Source organism: Xyrauchen texanus, chromosome 14 (genome assembly GCF_025860055.1).
Source record: "Xyrauchen texanus isolate HMW12.3.18 chromosome 14, RBS_HiC_50CHRs, whole genome shotgun sequence".
In the NCBI taxonomy this organism is placed as follows: domain Eukaryota; kingdom Metazoa; phylum Chordata; class Actinopteri; order Cypriniformes; family Catostomidae; genus Xyrauchen; species Xyrauchen texanus.
The window spans coordinates 44,836,948-44,857,814 of NC_068289.1; the positions used below are offsets into that span (position 1 = coordinate 44,836,948).

General features: G+C 36.1%; 1 protein-coding gene across 2 annotated transcripts in view; it reads left to right on the forward strand.

Annotated features, from left to right (window-relative positions):
• The first annotated feature begins 282 nt into the window (after positions 1-282).
• Positions 283-20,867, forward strand: part of LOC127655109 (villin-1-like) — a 32,479-nt gene continuing 11,894 nt past the window's right edge. Inside the window, exons 1-15 of one of the 2 annotated variants that reach the window (XM_052142737.1) lie at positions 283-440; positions 8,345-8,455; positions 8,550-8,624; positions 8,756-8,952; positions 10,106-10,214; positions 13,816-13,926; positions 14,095-14,300; positions 14,815-14,893; positions 15,807-15,905; positions 16,114-16,267; positions 17,404-17,504; positions 17,593-17,730; positions 18,214-18,372; positions 19,208-19,387; positions 19,625-19,770. In XM_052142737.1, coding sequence (XP_051998697.1) covers positions 8,378-8,455; positions 8,550-8,624; positions 8,756-8,952; positions 10,106-10,214; positions 13,816-13,926; positions 14,095-14,300; positions 14,815-14,893; positions 15,807-15,905; positions 16,114-16,267; positions 17,404-17,504; positions 17,593-17,730; positions 18,214-18,372; positions 19,208-19,387; positions 19,625-19,770 — 1,832 coding nt within the window. In that variant the 5' untranslated portion in view covers positions 283-440; positions 8,345-8,377. Of the gene's footprint in view, positions 441-3,463; positions 3,611-8,344; positions 8,456-8,549; positions 8,625-8,755; positions 8,953-10,105; positions 10,215-13,815; positions 13,927-14,094; positions 14,301-14,814; positions 14,894-15,806; positions 15,906-16,113; positions 16,268-17,403; positions 17,505-17,592; positions 17,731-18,213; positions 18,373-19,207; positions 19,388-19,624; positions 19,771-20,867 lie in introns of those variants that run through there. The other variant, XM_052142736.1, reaches the window with a different exon arrangement.

A 20,867-nucleotide genomic window follows, 5' to 3' on the forward strand; every position in this document is an offset into this window, starting at 1 on the left:
CACATATTCTACATGCACCCTAATACAGTAGACAGGAAGTCACACAAACATTTCATTCTGATCTTATTTAGCCTTAATGACTTCCTACCACTTTATACTGCCTACAAAGGCAGCCTTTTCCACATTTCGGAACAGCCAAGAAGAGAACGAGTGTGAGGCCTTACACACTCTGCAGCACATTCACAAAAGCAGTGTCACATAGCTGAACTAATAACCATGTTAACATGTGTCCTGGATTATGTAAGAGAAGGGGGTGAGAGTTGGAACTGAAGCATTGGTGCTTCTTTCTCCCAGCAGCAGAGCTAGTTAATGAGTTTAAGTAGGAGAGGGGAGCGGCTGCATTCTGAAGGCTGAAGTTCACCTAGAGACAATCTGGGAGAAGAAAAGATAGGAACACAGCACCACTTGGCTACCAAGAAAAGGAACACTGCCTGAAGAAGGTAGGCAATCTTCCATGTCAATGCATGAGAGTAGATATGTACTGTGAAATTGGAATTGTTGGCAACAACTATTAATTTCAAAGAATTTGGCAGACTTTAAAAGAATATATTCAAGTGGTTCTTTTTGGCTGGGTTTGCTTCAGGACCCAGATTTTATATTTGGCATCAAGTCCATGACTCAACACAATAGCAAAATTGTACAAAAGAAAACTACATTTCCATTAAATCAAACACTGAAATGTATCAGTGTTGCTGTTTTCGAAAATTAGGGCATGCCAAGCAACATAACATGATATATGCCATATTGGCATCTGCCTAATTTGGCAAGCTTCTACCAAGTGACAGATTAATTTGTGGCAAAAGTCCATAGAGTTTGATTGGACACACAGCCTTTCAAATCAACAACTAAAGATATGGGAAGTGTTTTCTCCACCCTTTTAAAAAGTAGACAAGCTGATGTTTGGCCATCTTAACTATGCACGATAATATGACAAATTACATTTCATTATTTGCATTTAGCATTGTTTTCTCCCTATTGTTTATGACCCATTCAGAACAGATCTATGACCCACCTGTTGTGAACCACTTACGTATGTCATAATTATGTCATAATTTATCTAATGTGTAAGGTTGTGTAAACTCGTTTGTGATCCCATTTTATGATGGAATGTGCGTTGGGGGTTAGGGGAGGTCTCTTAGAAGTCATAAATTAGTGTTTCCACAGTAATTTTATTCTGCATTTTTCCTTGTTTCCCATGTGTCCTTCATAATCAATGTCATTCACAAAGGCTGTACTGTTGAGCTGGCTGCATGGGGTTGAGCACAACACAACAAACGGTGGCGACAGTAGTAGACTAAAAAGGCCTATACAGTGAGCCACTGTACATCTCACAAATAATCACCAAGCCACTTTTGATGGTCTGTTTAACTCTTTAAAGAGGTACATTGCTGCCCAGTGTTTTGTAACTCATTTCACTTGCCAAAAAACGGGCTCTGAGGACAACATGAACCAACCAATGAACTGAAAGTTTTAGTGAACATACTGAGGTTCACCAAGGAAGTTCATTGTATAAAGAGGCACTTAATTAAAATTAAAATTTACATTTACCTTTTTAACTTTAATTGAATTGCCATGGCATACATAATTTCTTTTGAAATGACTTGTTCTAAATTGTAGTAAGATTTCTTACATATACACAACCAGTTAAAGAATAATATTTTTTATCGGCTCCAAGCATTAGAATAACTTTAGAAGACTTGAATATAGAGCACAAGTCGTATGGACCACTCTAACAATACACTTACAGACCACTTTATTAGATACACCTGTACACCTACGTATTCACGCGACTATCTAATCTGCCAATCGCATGACAGCAGTCCAATGCAGAAAATCATCCAAATACAGGTCAGGAGCTTCAGTTAATGTTCACATCAACCATCAGAATTGTGGAAAATGTGACCTCTGTGATTTCGAGCGTGGTGTGATTTCTGGTGTCAGACAGGCTGGTTTGAATATTTCTGTAACTACTGATCTCCTGGGATTGTCACGCACATGAGTCTCTAGAATTTACTCAGAATGGTGCCAAAAACAAAAAACATCCAGTGAGCAGCAGTTCTGTGGACAGAAACGCCTTGTTGATGACAGAGGTCAACGGAGAATCACCAGACTGGTTCGAGCTGACAGAAAGCCTACAGTAACTCAGATAACCCTCTATATAATTGTAGTGAGAAGAATAGCATCTCAGAATGCACAACACGACGAACTTTGAGGCAGATGGGCTACAACAGCAGAAGCATGTCAGGTTTCACTTCTGTCAGCCAAGAACAGAAAGCTGAGGCTGCAGTGCATATTTGCAGTGCACTTTTTTCCCCATTCTGATGGTTGATGTGAACATTAACTGAAGCTACTGACCCGTATCTGCATGATTTTATGCATTGCACTGCAGCCACACGATTGGCTGATTAGATAATCGCATGAATAAGTAAGTGTATGGTTATGGTTTTTTTGTCCATTTTGAGCAAACAGCACATACTTCAGAACTTCTCCTTTTGGTTCCATGAAAGAATGCATATTCTGAGTCATACAGAATTAGAGGGAATTTGGTAGATGTCCATCCAAAGATTTGTCTGGTTGTTAGTTACATGTAATACCATGGAGGAGAAAGAGTTAACCTCTAATGCATTCCAGTTAAGATTAGAATTAACTAAAGCTGAAAATCAGGGTTATTATAGATGAAGAATTTTATGTAAGAAAAAAAGCCAATGTTAGAAGAATGGCAATAGCATGTTTTGACTCAAAAGGTTAGTTTAATGATCAAACCAACTAATTTGATTTTACCAATTGCCATTCTCTTGTAGGTAGATATGGCCTTATGATTTGAAGCTGCTTCTTCTTAAGTGCTAATTTTTTTGTTTTTGTTTTAGCACATTAGATATAATGAGCTGAAGGGAATGTAAACTTTTTCAGAAATCTATAATGATCTCATACTTGTGGATCCCAGTACTCGAGCAAAGAAATATAGAAGGCCCTTGGATTTTTTTTTTTTTAAATAAATCACCATGGGGCCCACGTGTTGAAAAACCAGGTCTGGAAAAGTCATGGAAATGTTTAAGTCCTTAAAAAGTCATGGAAATTTCTATAACGAAAATAATATGCTCAGATAAACATTTTTATTAGAGAGTGCAGTCTATAAAATATATATTTTTAATTCTTATCTAGAAATATCATGGTAAAGTAATTGAAATTCATTAGTCAAAACGTGTGGGAACTGTATCACTGAAACTGTATCAGAGCAGAAGGTTTGTAGTCAGTACTGTTCACAGTAATTTCAACACAGCACAGTAAAATGCAAAGGCAAGGTAAGCACAGCGCCAGATGGGCTGGGGGTGGAGTGGTAAACAAACACATTTGTTTCGCTCTATTGCTCAGAGACATCGATTTGGGAGAGGGCGAGATGAGCGACTAATGGCTGTAAGACAGATATGACACACCTGTATGGATATCACCTGCTCTTGCCATATATGGCTTTGAGTGAATGAATACAGAGAGAGATAAAAGTGCATGGGTTGTAAAGAAGGGAGAAAGGGAGTTGTACAGTCTCCACTTTTGTCTTTGTGATCCGAGCACCTTTACCTGGCAGCTTCCTTCTCAATTTCTCCAGTGGCAGGTAAGTACCTCTAATCCCTCTTGCTCTTTTCTATGCAGAAACATTTAATGCTGAGAGCAATAAACATTTAGCATGTCCCAAAACTGCTTTGAACGTGCTTGTGATTCATTTGCCAAGCTGATTGTAAAAGTTATAGAAGAACACAGTAAATCGGTAAATAATGCAGCAGAGCTAGTCCTTTGAAATGAAGGCATAACTCCTACCCAGCAGAATATTAACCAACAGTTTGGCGTTAATATTTAGCATGAATAACACTTAGAATACAAAATGCCCTTCAAGGTAAAATGTCCTTCTCTTGGTAGCGTTGGTACACTTTACATAGAGTATAGTGTCTGGCAATAACAAAATTTGCTTGATGATTAAATTTGACTTTGTCAACTTGCATGTTTGCAACAAGATGTTCTTAATTTCGAACAGTCAAAGCCAAATAAATAAATGCCATTGACAGCTACACTTCAAGTCAAAGATTTGGACACACTTGACTGAATGTTTCTTGTAATCTTAAAAACATTTTGATATAAGCACTAATCTAATCTAGGCACATGATGTCTAATTTTTAAAAGCTAAACTATAAGGAAGCTTTGATTTGTTTAACACTTTTGGTCACAAGTCCCATGCTTCCATTTGTGTTATTTCATAGCATTGATGACTATAGTATTCTTAAATGTGTAAAACAGAAATAATAAAAATGAATAGTTGTGTCCAAACATTTGACTAGTAGTCTATGTGGTTAAGGTTGTAATCAAGCTATTATGTTCAGGCTACCAATCAAAAAGTTAAGAACAGAATGATTTGAGGACATTTTGCTTAAATATCTTGGCAACAAACAGTTTTTGCCTATATAATATTTTATATTATACATAATCTGATGTGCTCAAGTGTAACTATATGCTTTGCTTTGAAACAGAATGTTGGATTTGCAATGATGGAGAGTCTGCAGGAATAATATTAATCAAGGTTATTGGAAGGGAGGTAGTGATAGGATATATATACAACACTGTCAGGCCTGATCAAACACAGCGTATTGTTCTGCCAGGTTACATAAAAACCCTGCACACTTTTCTGTAATGCTGGAGGGCAGATAATTCATGATATGCCTACTGTAATTTAAACAGTAGAATGGATCAGTTAAGACATTATTGCACTAACAAAGCAACTTTTAGGATTTAGTTAGGAAATATGAACCTTTGCACTGGATGGAGGGATTTTGATCAGTGGCATAAGGGTCACTGCAATCTGCTTGCACTATAGAGACAGTGATACAACCCCCTAATAAAACCCAACCATCTAATCAAACAAGAGAGATTGAGTCATCCGTATTATCACACAACATCCACATCTATGTTCAAGGTACTAGGCAAACATAAAAAAGATAGTGATAAGGAAGCTCATAAATTTGGTATATGCAAACAGAAAATAATTTCTTAGGGTGTGTGTAGGTGTATAGGTGTAAGACCTATTGTATAGTCAGCCAGTCGTTATCGTTAATTGTGATCAGGACCCCGAAGTGAAGTGGGGAGAACATTTTCCGTCCTGTTATCCTGCTACTTATCAAATAAATAAATGTATATAAAATTTGAATAAATATGATTTAAACTGTACTATTTTCGGAGAAGAGTAATATAGGAAATAGGTTGCCTTGGACCAAGATCAATAATTTATTTACATTTATGCATTTGGAAGGCACTTTTATCCAAAGGGTGTTCATCTCATCAGTATGTGTGTTTTCTATGGAAATTAAACCCATGGCCTTGCCGTTGCTAGCGCCATGCTCTACAAGTTGAGCTATTCAGAAATATTTGACTGAAAAGCATTGATTGACCAATCAGAATAAGGCAATCCTGAGAACCATGCAATAATATATATATATATATACACACTCATTGAGAACTTTATTAGGAACACCTGTACACCTACGTATTCATGCAATTATCTAATCAACCAATCATGTAGCAGCAGTGAAATGCATAAAATCATGCAGATATGGGTCATGAGCTTCAGTTAATGTTCACGTCAACCATCAGAATGGGGAAAACATTTGAATCACTGTAATTTTAACCGTAGCATGATTGTTGGTGTCAGAAAGGCTGGTTTGAGTATTTCTGTAACTGATGATCTCCTGGGATTTTCACACACATCAGTCTCTAGTGTTTACTCAGAATGGTGCCAAAAACAAAAATCATCCAGTGAGAGGCAGCTCTGCGGATGCCTTGTTGATGAGAGAGGTTAATGGAGACTGGCCAGACTGGTTTGTTCTGACAGAAAGACTACAGTAACTCAGATAACCGCTCTGTACAATTGTAGTGAGCAGAATATCATCTCAGAATGCACAACACATCAAACATTGAGGCATATAGGTTACATAGCAGAAGACCACGCCTGACACTCTGGTGCGCACCCATGAATCGCACTCAGCTCCTCTTGAAAAGGTGGTCTGGGGTACGGTTCATGTGAACTCCAGTACAGTTTCCCGCTATATGAACACAATCGTACCAAATCGTGAAAGTGAACCACATGTGATGACCATTAATTTGCATCTTTGCAGGCTCCCGATCGCAATTATTATGGTATAATGAATTTATCCTACCTGCTTGTGACCAAATACATCCCATGCAGAGAGCAGCTCACATTCTTTGCATCTCTAACAGACAAACACTAAAATTCATCACATTATTGCACATTCAATGCATCTGCCGGAGACAAAAACAAGTGTTGTTCTGTAGATGTACATGGCTTCGTTTTCGTGATAAATCCAAAGAGACTAACTTTAATACTGCACTTAACATAATGACTTCTTCTCGAGATGTTACAGTGGAAACAGTTGTCGCTTGTACTTACGTTGATGACGTAATCGGGACGCGGTTCGGACCCAAAAAATATAATGTGAACAGAGACCAGCGGGGGCAGGGGGAGGGGGGAGGAAAGAAACTCTGGTTCGGTCCAAGCAATCGAACCAAGTGTGAAAGCACCCTGAGTGTATATAAGCAGACTGATCTCACTGTTAATTCTGAAACAATAGGTTGAAAGTTATGCTTCTGAAATCGGTCTTTGCATCCCGAAATTCAAATCACTGCTCCCAGTAGCTAAAGCTGGACATTTTTTTAAAAGTAAGTGCACATGTCAGCTCCAGTTTCTGGGTAAAATGTCCACAAAGTGGTACCAAAAGTTGTATTTTTAGTTGTAAATGATGTTAAACTGTCAACAGGAATGCATATTTTATTAACCCTACACCCTAACACAAACACCAACACTAAACCTAAGTGAAAATTTATTTTCAGAGCAAAAATGCAACTTCTGTTTTGCGCTCACTATTGTTTATGTGAAGGCATTTACGTGCTTGTTCCCACGGGATCAGACCCCATGTACCAGAGGTTGCTATCAGTAGCGCTAGAGGGAAAGGTGATCACGTCTCAATTGATGCAAAAATGTCTGAAGGGGATGGCGCTTGCCAGTAATTCAACAGAATGGGGTTGATTTCAGGGGTCATTAATTTTCAGAAGCAACATATTGATTTCCTGTGTGATCATGTTAGTATAAGAGCTATTATCAGATGCGAAATAAGTAGGACATGGATGTGTGGATACTAAAGAGGATATGGTTGGTAAATCAACATGAGATGAAGCCATGGCTCAGTTCTGAAACAGAGACACTATATCTTCCTAGACACATAGTTTGCTGTATATTTAACCTGCTGGGTAATGGCACACAACAAAGACACATAGCAAATGCAATATAATCAAATTTTTACAGACTTCTGTCTGTCATAAACCATGTCCAACTTCCTTTAGAACATACTAAAAGTATTTATCTTGTTAGACTATGACAGTTTATAGAACATTCATGTAAGGAATTATGTATTAGGGGATTAATTACAAAATAAACAAATGTTCTGTATATTGTCTTAATTTATTGAATCAATAGCCTTACTTTAAGGAAGGAACTATGTGTTCACTAGAGGAGGCAAATTTAGGGAATGTGGCCTTTGATCATATCTCAGCCATACTTGATGATAACAGCCTTATGTGTAGTATCTATAAAAGATTTGCATTAGTTATAGGGCATGAAGCTTTCTCTTCCTTTCCCGTGGGTGGCTGACTATCTTCCTTCCTTTTAAAGCTTACATTTGAGTTTTGTGTCTGGCTTTACTAGTGCATGAACTGAAATGCACTGAATGCAGTTTAGGCCACTCCCTTTTATGCCTTTGAATGACTTTGAAAAATACTTACAGGAAAGAAATCATTAAAGAGGCATTTAATATTTTAAAAAGCATAGATCAATAATGAAAATGTTGTCATTTACTCACCCTCATGTTGTTCCAACCAATTTGCTGTTAATTTTTCAGTGGAACCCAAAAAGAGAAATGTTTAAGAGTCTTTAAGCAGCTTTTTTTCATACCACAACAGATCAGATTGACCACATCTGTTAAGCTCCGAAAACACCATAAAAGTAGCATAAAAGTGTGTGCTATATTCCTAGTCATCTGAAACCATGTGCTAGCTTTGTGTAAGGACCAGATACAAATTTAAGTAATTAATAACAGCAGTCACATTAACCACATATGGGTTTAGAATTACATTTTTAGGCGAACTTTGGGCAAGTTTTGCCAGGGCAAGCACCACTCACATTTTCTTCAGAAAATTTACATAGTTCTGATATGCAATACTAGGAAATGATGTACTATATGTTATTAAATGGAAGTAATTTTGTTCATTGGGAACCTTTTTCTTTCTTTAGGTATTCCAATTCCCTGAGACTTAAGCTGGCATCATGCCACAGGAAGTCAAGACCGATATTCCAAAAGTCCTCAATAAAACCACACCAGGGCTTCAGATATGGAGAGTAGAGGTATGGAGCAACATTGAGAAACACACTTTCTTGGTTTGAGATTTAGACAACTCAACCAAATCACTAATCAATCTTCTGTTTAATCATTGGTCAGAACATGACGCTGGTGCCCTGTCCATCTAAAACATTCGGACAGTTTTATGAGGGAGACAGCTATATCCTACTTTACGTAAGTATTAGCACCAAGATACAACAGTCAAGATTCATAATTAACTTGGATTAGCTGGAAAACTTTTGCAATAACAAACTAAAAGAATTATATAAATGGATGATTGTGCTAACTTATCTTATCATTCTCAGACTCACAAGACCAGCAACAACTTCTCCTATGACATCCATTATTGGTTGGGCAAATGCACTTCCCAGGATGAGCAGGGAGCAGCGGCAATATACACCACCCAGATGGATGAGCACCTGGGGGGCATTGCAGTGCAGCATCGAGAGACGCAGGGCCACGAGAGTGCCACTTTCCAAGGATACTTCAAACAAGGCATAATGTGAGCCCTTTCTTCAGACTATAAAACACTAAAAAGTCTTACCAAAAAGTCATATTAAAATGATCTTGGGTGAATCTCACCAAAACATGTCCAGGTCACAATCACCCCCAAAATCAAAAGACAGACAATAATTAACCCTATTTTAGGACCATTAAGGTATTTTGCAATATGACGGATATTTTCATGACAGTTAAGCACATACTTATAATACTCAACCCCAAATTCTCATTAGTGTGTTTACAATTCTAAACGTTTTACTTTTAAAGTATAAAGTTATATAGTACAAGGATTTTTCATTTAAATCAGTCTGAATTAAAGGCAGTACAACAAATACTGCTGTGATGTATAATACTTTTAAAATGTAAAGTTATTCTTTTAATTAAATGTATTTTATAGAAATTGTAATTTTAAAATATATCATTGTTAGTTTCACTTTAGAGTAATGACATATTTTTTGTATTCTGGTAGAGGGAATGGGGTTAGGGTGGCTTAATTTTCATGATATTAGTCATATGATTATTAATCATCCCTTTTGATTTTGCATTGAAATATAACTTTACATTATCCAGACAGTTTCATGAGATTCACCTTCTTTATTTATGGTGTATGGGTTAATTACATTTGAGTAGATCAAGTTCATGAGATTTCTGACACATATTTTTCTGTGGCATAATTGCATGATCATCATGTCATAACTTTTTTCATGAGCACTTGACCATACACTCAAATGAATAATTAATAAAAAAAATGTGTTGCACTCTAATCTGTCTTGGCTCGTACTTTTCTGATGCAACTGAAACATTGTGATGCGGCACTTTTCGTGTTACTATATCTTTAAGATGTATCAATCCTCATTTTGTAGGTCACTTTAGATAAAAGCATCTGCTAAATGTAAATGTACATATCTACTCTTGCAAATGTGATTCCAGCAAATGGGCCTCTTATTTCAACATGCTGTGGGAAGCATCATGTTTGCAACACCTCTCCTCTCTTAGTCAAAATGAGTAAAAAAAATCCTACTTTTTTTGGAAGTTTAAAAAACAAGACTTCTTTATTTTAGTTTGTCTGAAACAATAGTCAGAGGGTAAAGATAGGCTAAAATGGACCTCCACATGGTTACACTGATATCACATTGTTAGTTCCTTTATTTCAGATACAAAAAAGGTGGAGTTGCATCTGGGATGAAACAAGTGGAGACCAACACATACAACATTCGAAGGCTGTTGCATGTAAAGGGAAATAAGCATGTGGTTGCAGGAGAGGTGAGAATTCCCACACCCTGATGACAAAAGAGAAACCTAAACCCATTACTGCAATGCTTAGCAATGTTGTAAAAGTTAACCTCTCATGCTTGTCCCCTTACATGACATTTTACAATTCCTTTTTGCATGCCAAACAACACAAAAACCCAGCACCCAGCTTAAGCCCCAAATATTATCACCCCGTGCTCTTAATTATATGACTAAAACCCCAGCACATGTTTCTTAATTTTTTATCCATGATGAATGATTTTACATACTTTATAATAAGCTTATTTCAAGGCCGTAACTAGGGTTTAAAAATGAGTGAGGTTTGGGGTGGGGTGGCAAGAATTGCACCAAAATTTTACCTACAAACACAACCCTTTGTATACTCTACACTGTAAAAGATTTCTGTAATTTTAACAGTAAAAGACTGTAAAAAGGCTACACACATCAAATGTCAATTGATTAATGAATATTAACTGTAAAATATACAGCAACATTTTTTTATATAATTTAAAAGACAATACTACGGAGCCCCTGATGTGACCTGTGCAAAAAAAAAATTTAAAGAGTATGATTTTCCTGTATAATTAATGGTAGAAATTCACATTATGTTTGAAAAGAAAGCACATGTACTTTTTACAGTAAATTATTGTTAGAACGTAATCAGGCATTCCCAGAATTCCCTGCGTGACTCATTACATTTCATTATATTTTATGGGAATAGTTATGTTTCATCTTATTTTTATTATCAGTTACGTACACTGGAGTGTTCTGTGTTATATTTGATGTAATTTAGTTAATGTTTACTGCATTATGTAAATCTCATATGTGTTACGCTGAAGGTGTTTAGTGTTTGTGTGAGTGACACTTTGTGTTTCTACATGTTTATTGGTCATTGCTCCTGGAAGAGCCATTATTGATGAACTTCATGTCATCATGTGCGCTTCTGTAGTTACTACGGTGATTAACAAACAGATTTTTGCAGTTTCAGAAGGCTAATATCAAGTTTGTTACATTTTTTTACTCTAAATTTCACAGAATTGTTTTTTTTTTTTTTTACAGTTCCAGCAAGTAAATTACAACCATTTTAAACTGTAAAATGTACAGGTTGTTCAGTAAAGTTGTTTACATTTATATAATATATTTTTTACATAATTATTCTGGCAACCACAGTTGCCTTTTTTTTTTGTAAAAACAACAGGATTTCTTTTACAGTGTACATATAAACTTATTGTCTATCATTACATAAATAGACACAGACATGTACTGTTTGCAAAAGATGTTTTACTTAAGATTAAGATTAATTTACAGACCAGGTTCCTTATTGACAATTTGTTGATAGTTTACTATAGGCTAGGTGTGGAGAATGTATGTATTTACATATTTTTCATGCAACAATACATATTAATAATTTTCATATTAATAAGCATAAGTAATAAAAATACAGTATACAGCATCAAATACAGGAAACAGGAAAATGTATATAAATCTGAATATATAGTTGTAAATCCTGAATATACTTGTAATTCCGAATATACAGTATAAATATAAATCTGAAAATATAGTTTTTAGTCTGAATATATTTTTATAAATTCACTTTTTGATCAGGCTTATTGATAGACAAGCTTTAATTTTCCATGTGTGACTAAAACAGTTAACGTGCTTAATATAATTATTTGTTTTACACCATAATGTCATAATCAGCCAGCTTTCCACGTATTTCTGTTTTTATTCTGCTTCATCATTTTTTGCTGGCCAGGGTTTGGAAGCCCAATGGGTCCTTTGTCATAATCAGTTAAAAATGGCAGACTTCTCTAATTATTCTGCTAAACTTTGGCTCAAAAACGTACAGCCAGAGCACTCATCTAGGCTTGTACGTTTATCGGTTGAGAGGCGATTAAATATAATTTCCGTTTTTTTTTTTTTTTTTTTGGTTTGGTTTAAAGTGCAGAAAACTCACAACAGCTTTTCGGCATGTTTTTTGTTTAAACAGACAAATCTATCAGATATTTCTCTTCATTTTTCTCATAGGAATGAATGAGTAACTAATATGGTAATAGGGAATTGATGATATGATAATGGGGACATTTTGGCCACCCTTCAATTTCAAAAAGCAGAAAAAGACTCCACTTGGTCTGGATCTGAGAGCTCCTTGGTCTCGATAACTGATTTGAATCATCATTGTGCAATATCGAATTATTTTGACATGGGATCTACTTAATTAAACTTTTTATTCAAAAACATCTGTCTATGATCATGCCTGATCATTAAGTTATAACTATATATATATATATATATATATATATATATATATATATATATATATATATATATATTTATATATTCAGGATTTATATATATGGTGGGCCAAACAGGAAATAATGATCTAAACCCTGAATACATAGTTGTAAGTCTGAATATAGACATATAAATCCGAATATATACTTTATGGGAGGCCAAACAGGCAATAATGATCTAAAATCGGAAATACATATATATATTATATGTCATGTCATGATGATCATTGCTTTTCCCTTACCGCTGCCAGCAATAATGCAATCGCTGATCACGTGCATCTTTTTGATTACTTTCAGATTAAGTGCCAGCGATACAAAATACTGGGTGGGAAGGGCTTCACCCACACCCTCACTCATAACACTCTTACACACAGCGGACAATAAACAATCTAGCCAACTGTCAATTATACATGACACTCAAAGGAGAAGTTTTCAACTGCTAATTTTTCATTCAGTTGTATATACCTTCAATTTTACGGCTTGTATGGCTTCTTTACATACTTTACTTTTCTTATGCATATTAAAAGTCAATTACAATTTCCAAGATAAAAAGTGGAAAATCACATAGAGAAATAATATAACGTCTTAATTAAGAAATTTGAAATGAAAATGTTTATATATACAGTACAGTACTGTGCAAACGTCTTAGGCACATAAGATGCTTCACAAAAACATTTGTCTTAAGAAGGTTATTCATATTTTCAGCTTTAGTATGTCAAAAGGAAAAATACATTTTAGATTCCCAAACAGTACTTTTGCAAATAGAATAGAATAGAAGAACAGGGAGCTCTGCAACAGATGGCATGGTACCCACAGATCCCAGGATTACAAGAAGAGACAGAAGTGATTGAGACATTCTCTCTATGCAACATTTTTCCCAAGTGTCTAAAACTTTTGCACAGTACTGCACATTTTAATGGTGTTCCAATCCCGAAGATGTAAAATGGATGGTGATTTATACTGCCAAGCTACTGAAGAAACTTTGTGTGAGGAACAGGCCAAACTTTAAACCATTATTCAATCATAATCCACTAGAGCTCAAAAATCTCATTTGTGAATGTGTTAAATTAAAAATGTTATGTCACTGATAGCAAATGCCATTGGTTCTTGTGTGTTAGGTGAAAAATTGCGATGATGCAAGTTTGAATATACTCAACCCCAAAATGAGATTAGAGCGCTAAGAGATTTGAGATATATTCTTTTAACATAAAATGCACATCATTAATTATTATATGCATAAAATATCACATATGATGATTTACTGAGATTGTATACATTTTACTACTATGTCGTGTACTAATCAATCCCTCTGTGCTCAGGTGGAAATGAGCTGGAAGAGCTTCAATCAAGGGGATGTGTTCTTGCTGGACCTGGGGAGCCTGATCATTCAGTGGAATGGACCTAAAAGTAACCGTATGGAGAGGTTAAAGGTAAACCATTCCTAATTATTTCCAATGCAACATAGATTCAATAGTACAATACCAATTGAGTAACTTAAAGTATCACATGTTCTTGATAATAAGGGAATGTTTTTGATACTGAGGGTGTATATTAACACTTCAGGCAAGTAGGTTTACTGAAGACTTCTATTTTTGTAGGGGATGAATCTAGCAAAGGACATTCGTGATCGGGAAAGGGGCGGTCGAGCACAAGTGACTGTCGTGGAAGGAGATAATGAGAAATCATCTGAGGAAGCCATGAAACTGTTGAAGCAGGCACTGGGAGAGAAAAGAGACACCATCAAAGATGCAATCCCAGATGAGATTGTTGATGAGAAATTGAAGACTGCCATCAAACTATTTCAGTGAGTCATTTAAATCCTGTTTTACAGCCAACACAATTCCCATTCACAACCTATTTACTCCTGTAATGTTACACATTTTAGAGTGAAAAAGAATATTTAAAATGTAGGGTGAGTCCTGATTTTATCCATTCATTTATTGAAAAGGAGTGTTTTCTCCTTTTCAACACCAAAATGGAGACAGACCAAATGTGGGTTTGCTTAAACAAAGCCTAAATAACTATTAAACATTATCCAGTAGCCTGCATGGCCTAAGTGGCATCAGTGGAAAAGGAAAGACATTTTAGAGGAAGGGAAAGTTATTACGTTTTGATTAAAGATTACAAAGACAATAAAAATATATTTGGAATGATGTGCACTGATGAATCATTAACAATAAGACCAGGAATATACATTAAGAAAGTATTGTCTTAAAATGAAGTTGCAAAATTGCGAAGGATGTAATAAATACATTAGTGTTCTGACCATCAATATGTGCTTCAACTAAAATAAGTATTTTGTGTAAAAACAAAAAAAGTATTTCAGATGCTGATGGAAACCTTGTAGTACAGGAGATAGCAGTGAAACCACTCACACAAGATCTACTGAAAACTGAGGTAAGACCAAACCTAACCCCTGCCCCAACTTGAACCCAACACAGCACAAAGCAATACAGTATAAAGCCCATGTTGATAGGGGAGGCTCAATTGATATTTATAGTCTAACGTCATCCCTTACACCTACTCTATGTGAAAGTGCACAACTATATTCCATTCATTCACAGTTGGGAGGTACACATGATAAAAACGTGAGGCTCATAAAGTAGGGGAAGATCTGTGTAAGCCTACATAATGGGTGCATTTTTAGATAAGACAGAGCTATCAGGAACACAGTCATGCCCACTAGTGATTGTGGTCTTGAAAGTCAAAATATAACTGACTAATGTAGTGAAAGCTAAAGCCTTATACTCAATGTGAAACACAGTTCACAAACTATTTTACTTCCGCATTCTGACGTATTTCTAAACAGCATAGAATATACAATGAGAAAAAAAATATAGAGCAGGACTTGATTTTATCTATTGGCAATTGGTTGGTTTGTAAAAAAGTGGGCGTATCTTGCCAGAATGGAGCCAAGTGGTTGTAAGAAAGGGGTTTAAAAAAAAGAGGGACTTGTGATGTCAGCTGAGCAGTTAAGTAAACTCAGAGACTGAGCAAGTTATTACATTTTGATACAAAGTTTAAATCATGTGCCCAGATGAATTGCACACAAAGACCACCAACATGCATTAACAAAGTAAATTGGGTAAATTTTGGTGTTGTGTTAGTTTAAGATTTCATGTTATGTTTTCATATTAATGGAGAAATTAATAAAAAAAACAAAGAACCAAAAACAAAGAACCACTTTTGAGACTAACTGTCTCCTGTTAGTGACACCAGCTAAGATAACTGAAATTTTGGAGGGAAACTAGAAGATTGACTATATATGTAACAAGTCTGTCACAAGTCTGACATGTGATTTCCATGGCAGGATTGTTACTTGCTGGATCAAGGTGGATTAAAAATATTTGCCTGGAAGGGCAAAAAGGCATCAAAAACTGAGCGGGCGGAGTCTCTGAAGAAAGCAGAGGTCAGTCATGACACTATATTTTACACATGTGTGATTTACACAATATTTCAAATCTTGACTTATTTGTTTGCTTACAGTCCATATCTTTATATAAAGATATGTTGTATCCCACATTATGCATCTACTGTATGCTGTCTCTCAAAAGTAAAATATGAAATGAAGTGAATCCTTTTCAAAGAAATACTCACTGAACATTCTATTATTCTAGGCCTACATAAAGGCAAAAGGCTATCCTTCATCCACCTATGTAGAGACAGTTAACGAAGGTGCAGAATCAGCGATTTTCAAACAGCTCTTCCAGCGGTGGACGGAGAAGGGACAGACAGCCGGATTGGGCACCACACACAGTCCGGGGAAAATAGGTGAATATTGTTTAATTATTAAGTAATGGCTAAGATACTACTAAAGCTTTAGCACTGGTATAAAACCAGATTCCAGGAGTTTAAAAAAGTTCAGATGGTGGTGAGTGTGGATAGTACTGTCTTTGTCTTTGTAGTAAAGGACAGTTAGTGGTACTGAAATGACAAATACTGTAAACTCTTCAAGATTTAATGAATTGCCGTGACATCCCTAGACCTGGAAAGCACAATATTTAAAATGATTAATTGTATAATAATTCTAAATTCAGGGTTAGGAGGGTTACTTTTAAAATGTATTCCACTACAGATTACAGAATACATGCTATAAAATGTAATTTGTAACATATTCCATTAGAATGCTCAAGGTCAGTAAAATAATCTAAATAATTTGGATTACTTCTTCAGCACATTCTCTGAAAAAAGCCTAAATATCTGTTGCAGTGTTGCTTCTAAAACAAGATAAAGAAAATTAATCTTGTTTTAAGGATTTTTAGATATTTTTTTACAGAAAAACAATACAAAAACTCTCATCAAGTATAAGATTTTTGCCCTAATAGGGCTTACTAGAGAATAAATATATGGTCTTACTAGAGAATATATATCTAACAAGGATTTTCTTGATAAAAAAAAATACATGATCGTGCCTGGTATCAGGTGCATGTACAATGGCTAGAAATAGCATTTTAGCTTAGCATAAAGCTAAATGATCACATGACAATTTACACAAGGTTTATTTATATTTCTGCTGCTCCAAACTTACTTCAAACTTAGGCGACTTTTCTGTCCGCTCGTACGAATGTAACTATTTTAAGAAAGTGTTTCACCGCTGTTCAAACTGTTTATATTTTTTCCAACTGAATAGACTAAATGTCTAATGGAACAAATGACAATAAAATGCAAAGTAATCTCTTCAGTAATCAAAATACATTTTGAATGTAACTGTATTCTGATGATCAATTATTTAAATTGTAACTGTGGTGGAATACAGTAACTAATATTTTGTATTTTAAATATGTAATCCGTTACTCCCCAACCCTGTCTAAAATCTTCTTAGGCAAAAAACATTTACATAATAAGAAGAGAAACATATCTTATTCTGCATTATTCTGAGTTTGTTGTGTTATGATTGATTTATGTAGCCAAGGTTCCGCAAATCAAGTTTGACGCCACCTCAATGCATGCCAGACCTGACTTAGCTGCACAGCACAAAATGGTGGACGATGGAACAGGTGAAGCTGAGGTCAGTAAAAAAACATTGCTTTCCATTCATCTCAGTGAAATAGGACTCATCACATTAAATCATATGAATGGGTCTGTTGATCCCTCAGGTATGGAGGATAGAGGACAGTGAAATTGTCCCGGTGGATAGGAAGTGGCTTGGGCACTTCTATGGTGGGGACTGTTACCTCATTCTCTACAAATATGAAGTCAGCAACAAGCTACACTACATTCTGTACATGTGGCAAGTAGGTGTATCTTTCTCTCATCTTTAGTCCCTCATTGTACCTCTCTTAAATCCTTTAATCATTTATTGTCATGTTGTTCTTATTTGCCCTCATTGAACCCGTTTACACCTGGTATTAAGATGCATTTCGGGTGAACCGATCACATGTGGTCAGTGGTAAATACAGGTCTAAATGTGGTCTAAAGCGTTTCACACAAACCACATAAGAATTTGGTCAAAAATGTGATTGATGTATGCCGTCATAAAATCAGAGACCCTCCCCTTCAAATCCGATCACAAGTGATCAGAGGAGATACATTTAACGACCAGGTTTCAACAGTGATGTGTCTCACCTGATCACATGTGATCGGATCACCAGAGACATCTTACTAACAGGTGTCTGAGACTGTCATTCTATTAAAGAAAACATAATTCCACTGTCCCTTTAAGTACCTTTATCACTTGATTTGAGGATTAAGAAACTTTCTGTTGGTGATGTTTTAAGGGTCGTCATGCCAGCACAGCAGAGTTGGCAGCCAGTGCATATCAGGCTGTGATCCTGGACCAGAAGTACAATGGAGAACCGGTGCAGGTTCGCGTTCCTATGGGAAAGGAGCCCATGCACATGATGGCCATCTTCAAGGGTAAAATGGTTGTTTATGAGGTAGGTCTGTTAGCCCATTAATTTCCATTTATTGCACTACAAGACTTTTCTGTCTGCTCGTACGAATGTAACCATCATAAGAAAGTGTTTCACAACTGTTCAAATGCACTTTGAATCACATAATTGATATGTATAAATGTTTTCCATCTGAAAGGACTAAATATTAAATGAATCAAATGACAACAAAATGCAAAGTAATCTCTTCAGTTATCAAAATACTATTTGAATGTAACTGTATTCTAATTACTAATGATTTTAATTGTAACTGTAGTGAAATAGTTACTTATATTTTGTATTTTAAATACGTAATCCCGTTACATGTATTTCGTTACTCCCCAACCCTGCAAGTGATAGGTGAACTCACTTCACTATCTCTGAGTCAGTTGTCTCTGCAACTCTCTCTTATAGTTGAGCAATAATTCTAAGCCATTCAATTGACATCCTGAAGAGTGTAGCTACACTATGGATCTATTGTGCTCTCAAAACATGTTACTTTCACTGGTCTATAATATACATACAATATTAAGATCAGTGGTTACTGTAGTAAAACCATGGTTAATTTTCAAAAGGTTAAACAAAACTGAAGTCTAATAATTTTCCATTTTAGGTATATAAATGTAAACAAATATGGATTTTAAAATAAACATTTCAAATAAAATACATGTACCCCAAGAATATATATTTTTTTTAATTGAGGTATTTGTAGTTGCACCTTGTATTGGATTGAAAAGGAAATAAGTGGTATCACCCATACCTATTACACACTTCATCTTTAAGGATTCACAGTGCATGCCACCCTCCTTTGATGTTGTGACTGGTTGTGATTGGTTAACAGGAAGGGACTTCCAGAGAAGGCTCCGCCCACACTCAGCCACCAGTAAGACTGTTTCATTTCCACGGAACGAACGAGTTTAACACACGTGCCACTGAGGTGCCTCCTCGCTCATCCTCTCTAAACTCCAATGATGTGTTTGTGCTCAGCACAGAGAAGTGCTGCTACCTGTGGTATGGCAAGGTTGGTATCCATAGGCTACACATTCCTTGAGATAAAATAATGCAGTAACCAGAGTTTATAGATTTAGCATCTATCCTGGCATATCACAGTTTCTGCATATGAGTTGGGGAGCACCAATATTATTATTTCTGGTGTTATGGTAATCTTGTTATTTGTGTTATAAGGCTGCGTCCCTCTTTACGGTCTGTCCTACATACTTAACTAGGGTTTAATTATCAATTAAATACTGCAATGCAGGGTTGCAGTGGAGATGAGAGAGAGATGGCTAAAACGCTGGCTGACATCATCTCTAAGAGAGAGAAGCATGTTATTGCAGAAGGTCAGGAACCTGCTGACTTCTGGGTAAGCCTAGGTGGAAAGTCCCAGTATGCCAGCAGCAAAAGGTACAGTACAATTCACACAAACACTCTTACTGCAAAATGTCCAACATTCAACAATATGTCTCTGTTCCAAAACCTAGAGATCTGCCTAGCTATCTACTGCCTACCTAGTTCAGTTGCCTTCTGAAGGGCCGTTTAAGCAAAATCATTATTTACAGAAAGCTAGACACAGTGCAACAAATGCAAGAGACACTCTGCACCTGTCAAAAGTGTGCGTCTGCAAAAGTTTACAGAAAGAAATATTTAAAAAAAAATAAATGTTCTTCTGCTGAACACAAATACATTTTTTCGAAGAATCTCCCAGCACATGTAGACTATAGAATGCAAATGAATAGTGACCAGAACTCAAAAAGCTCTAAAAAAGAGATAAAGACATAATAAAAATAATCCATAAATCCTTTAGCGCCATCTAGCGGTCTGCGCATGCATCAAGTGCTTGTTAAGATCACATCCACATAACCAAAGGAAAAAGGGCAGGACTCAAAAGCAGAGGGAAAAGGGTATTTGTTAAACAAGCTAAAGTAAAGATACAGATAAAGAAAACAAAACCTCCACAATGGGGAGAAACACAGTCCAGGGCTATGCCATGCACTCTCACACTAGACAAAGCCTGAGCATACACTGCGAAGCACCCAACAGGCGACAAAACAAGAAGAGACAGCTGTGCGAGAGTTCGGCCACAAATAATCAGGCATCTATGACAGAAGCGGCTGAACCCCAGCACACCATGAAGACGGATTGTGAGCGCAACAAAAATCGTGCCCGAGGTCGTGAGAAACAAACACAAACAATTGACATGAGTGCATGCTGCCAAGATGACATAAGAGCAACGCACTCACGCCAATAACTGACAAGACAAGATAACGTATGACAATGCCAAAAAGCTAGCCATGCATTCTCACACAAGACACAGACTAGACAAGTCAAGGGAAAATGCCCGGTATGCCAGATTACCAATCCAGCCCTGCTAACAATGCTATACCAGCATTGAAACCTTGGAGAAAGCGTAATGCTCAACTTGTAAATTTTAAGCCAATTATATAGGCTAATAGCCTTGACATCGCCGAATCACTTTCAGAGTTTTACATCAGTCAGTCACA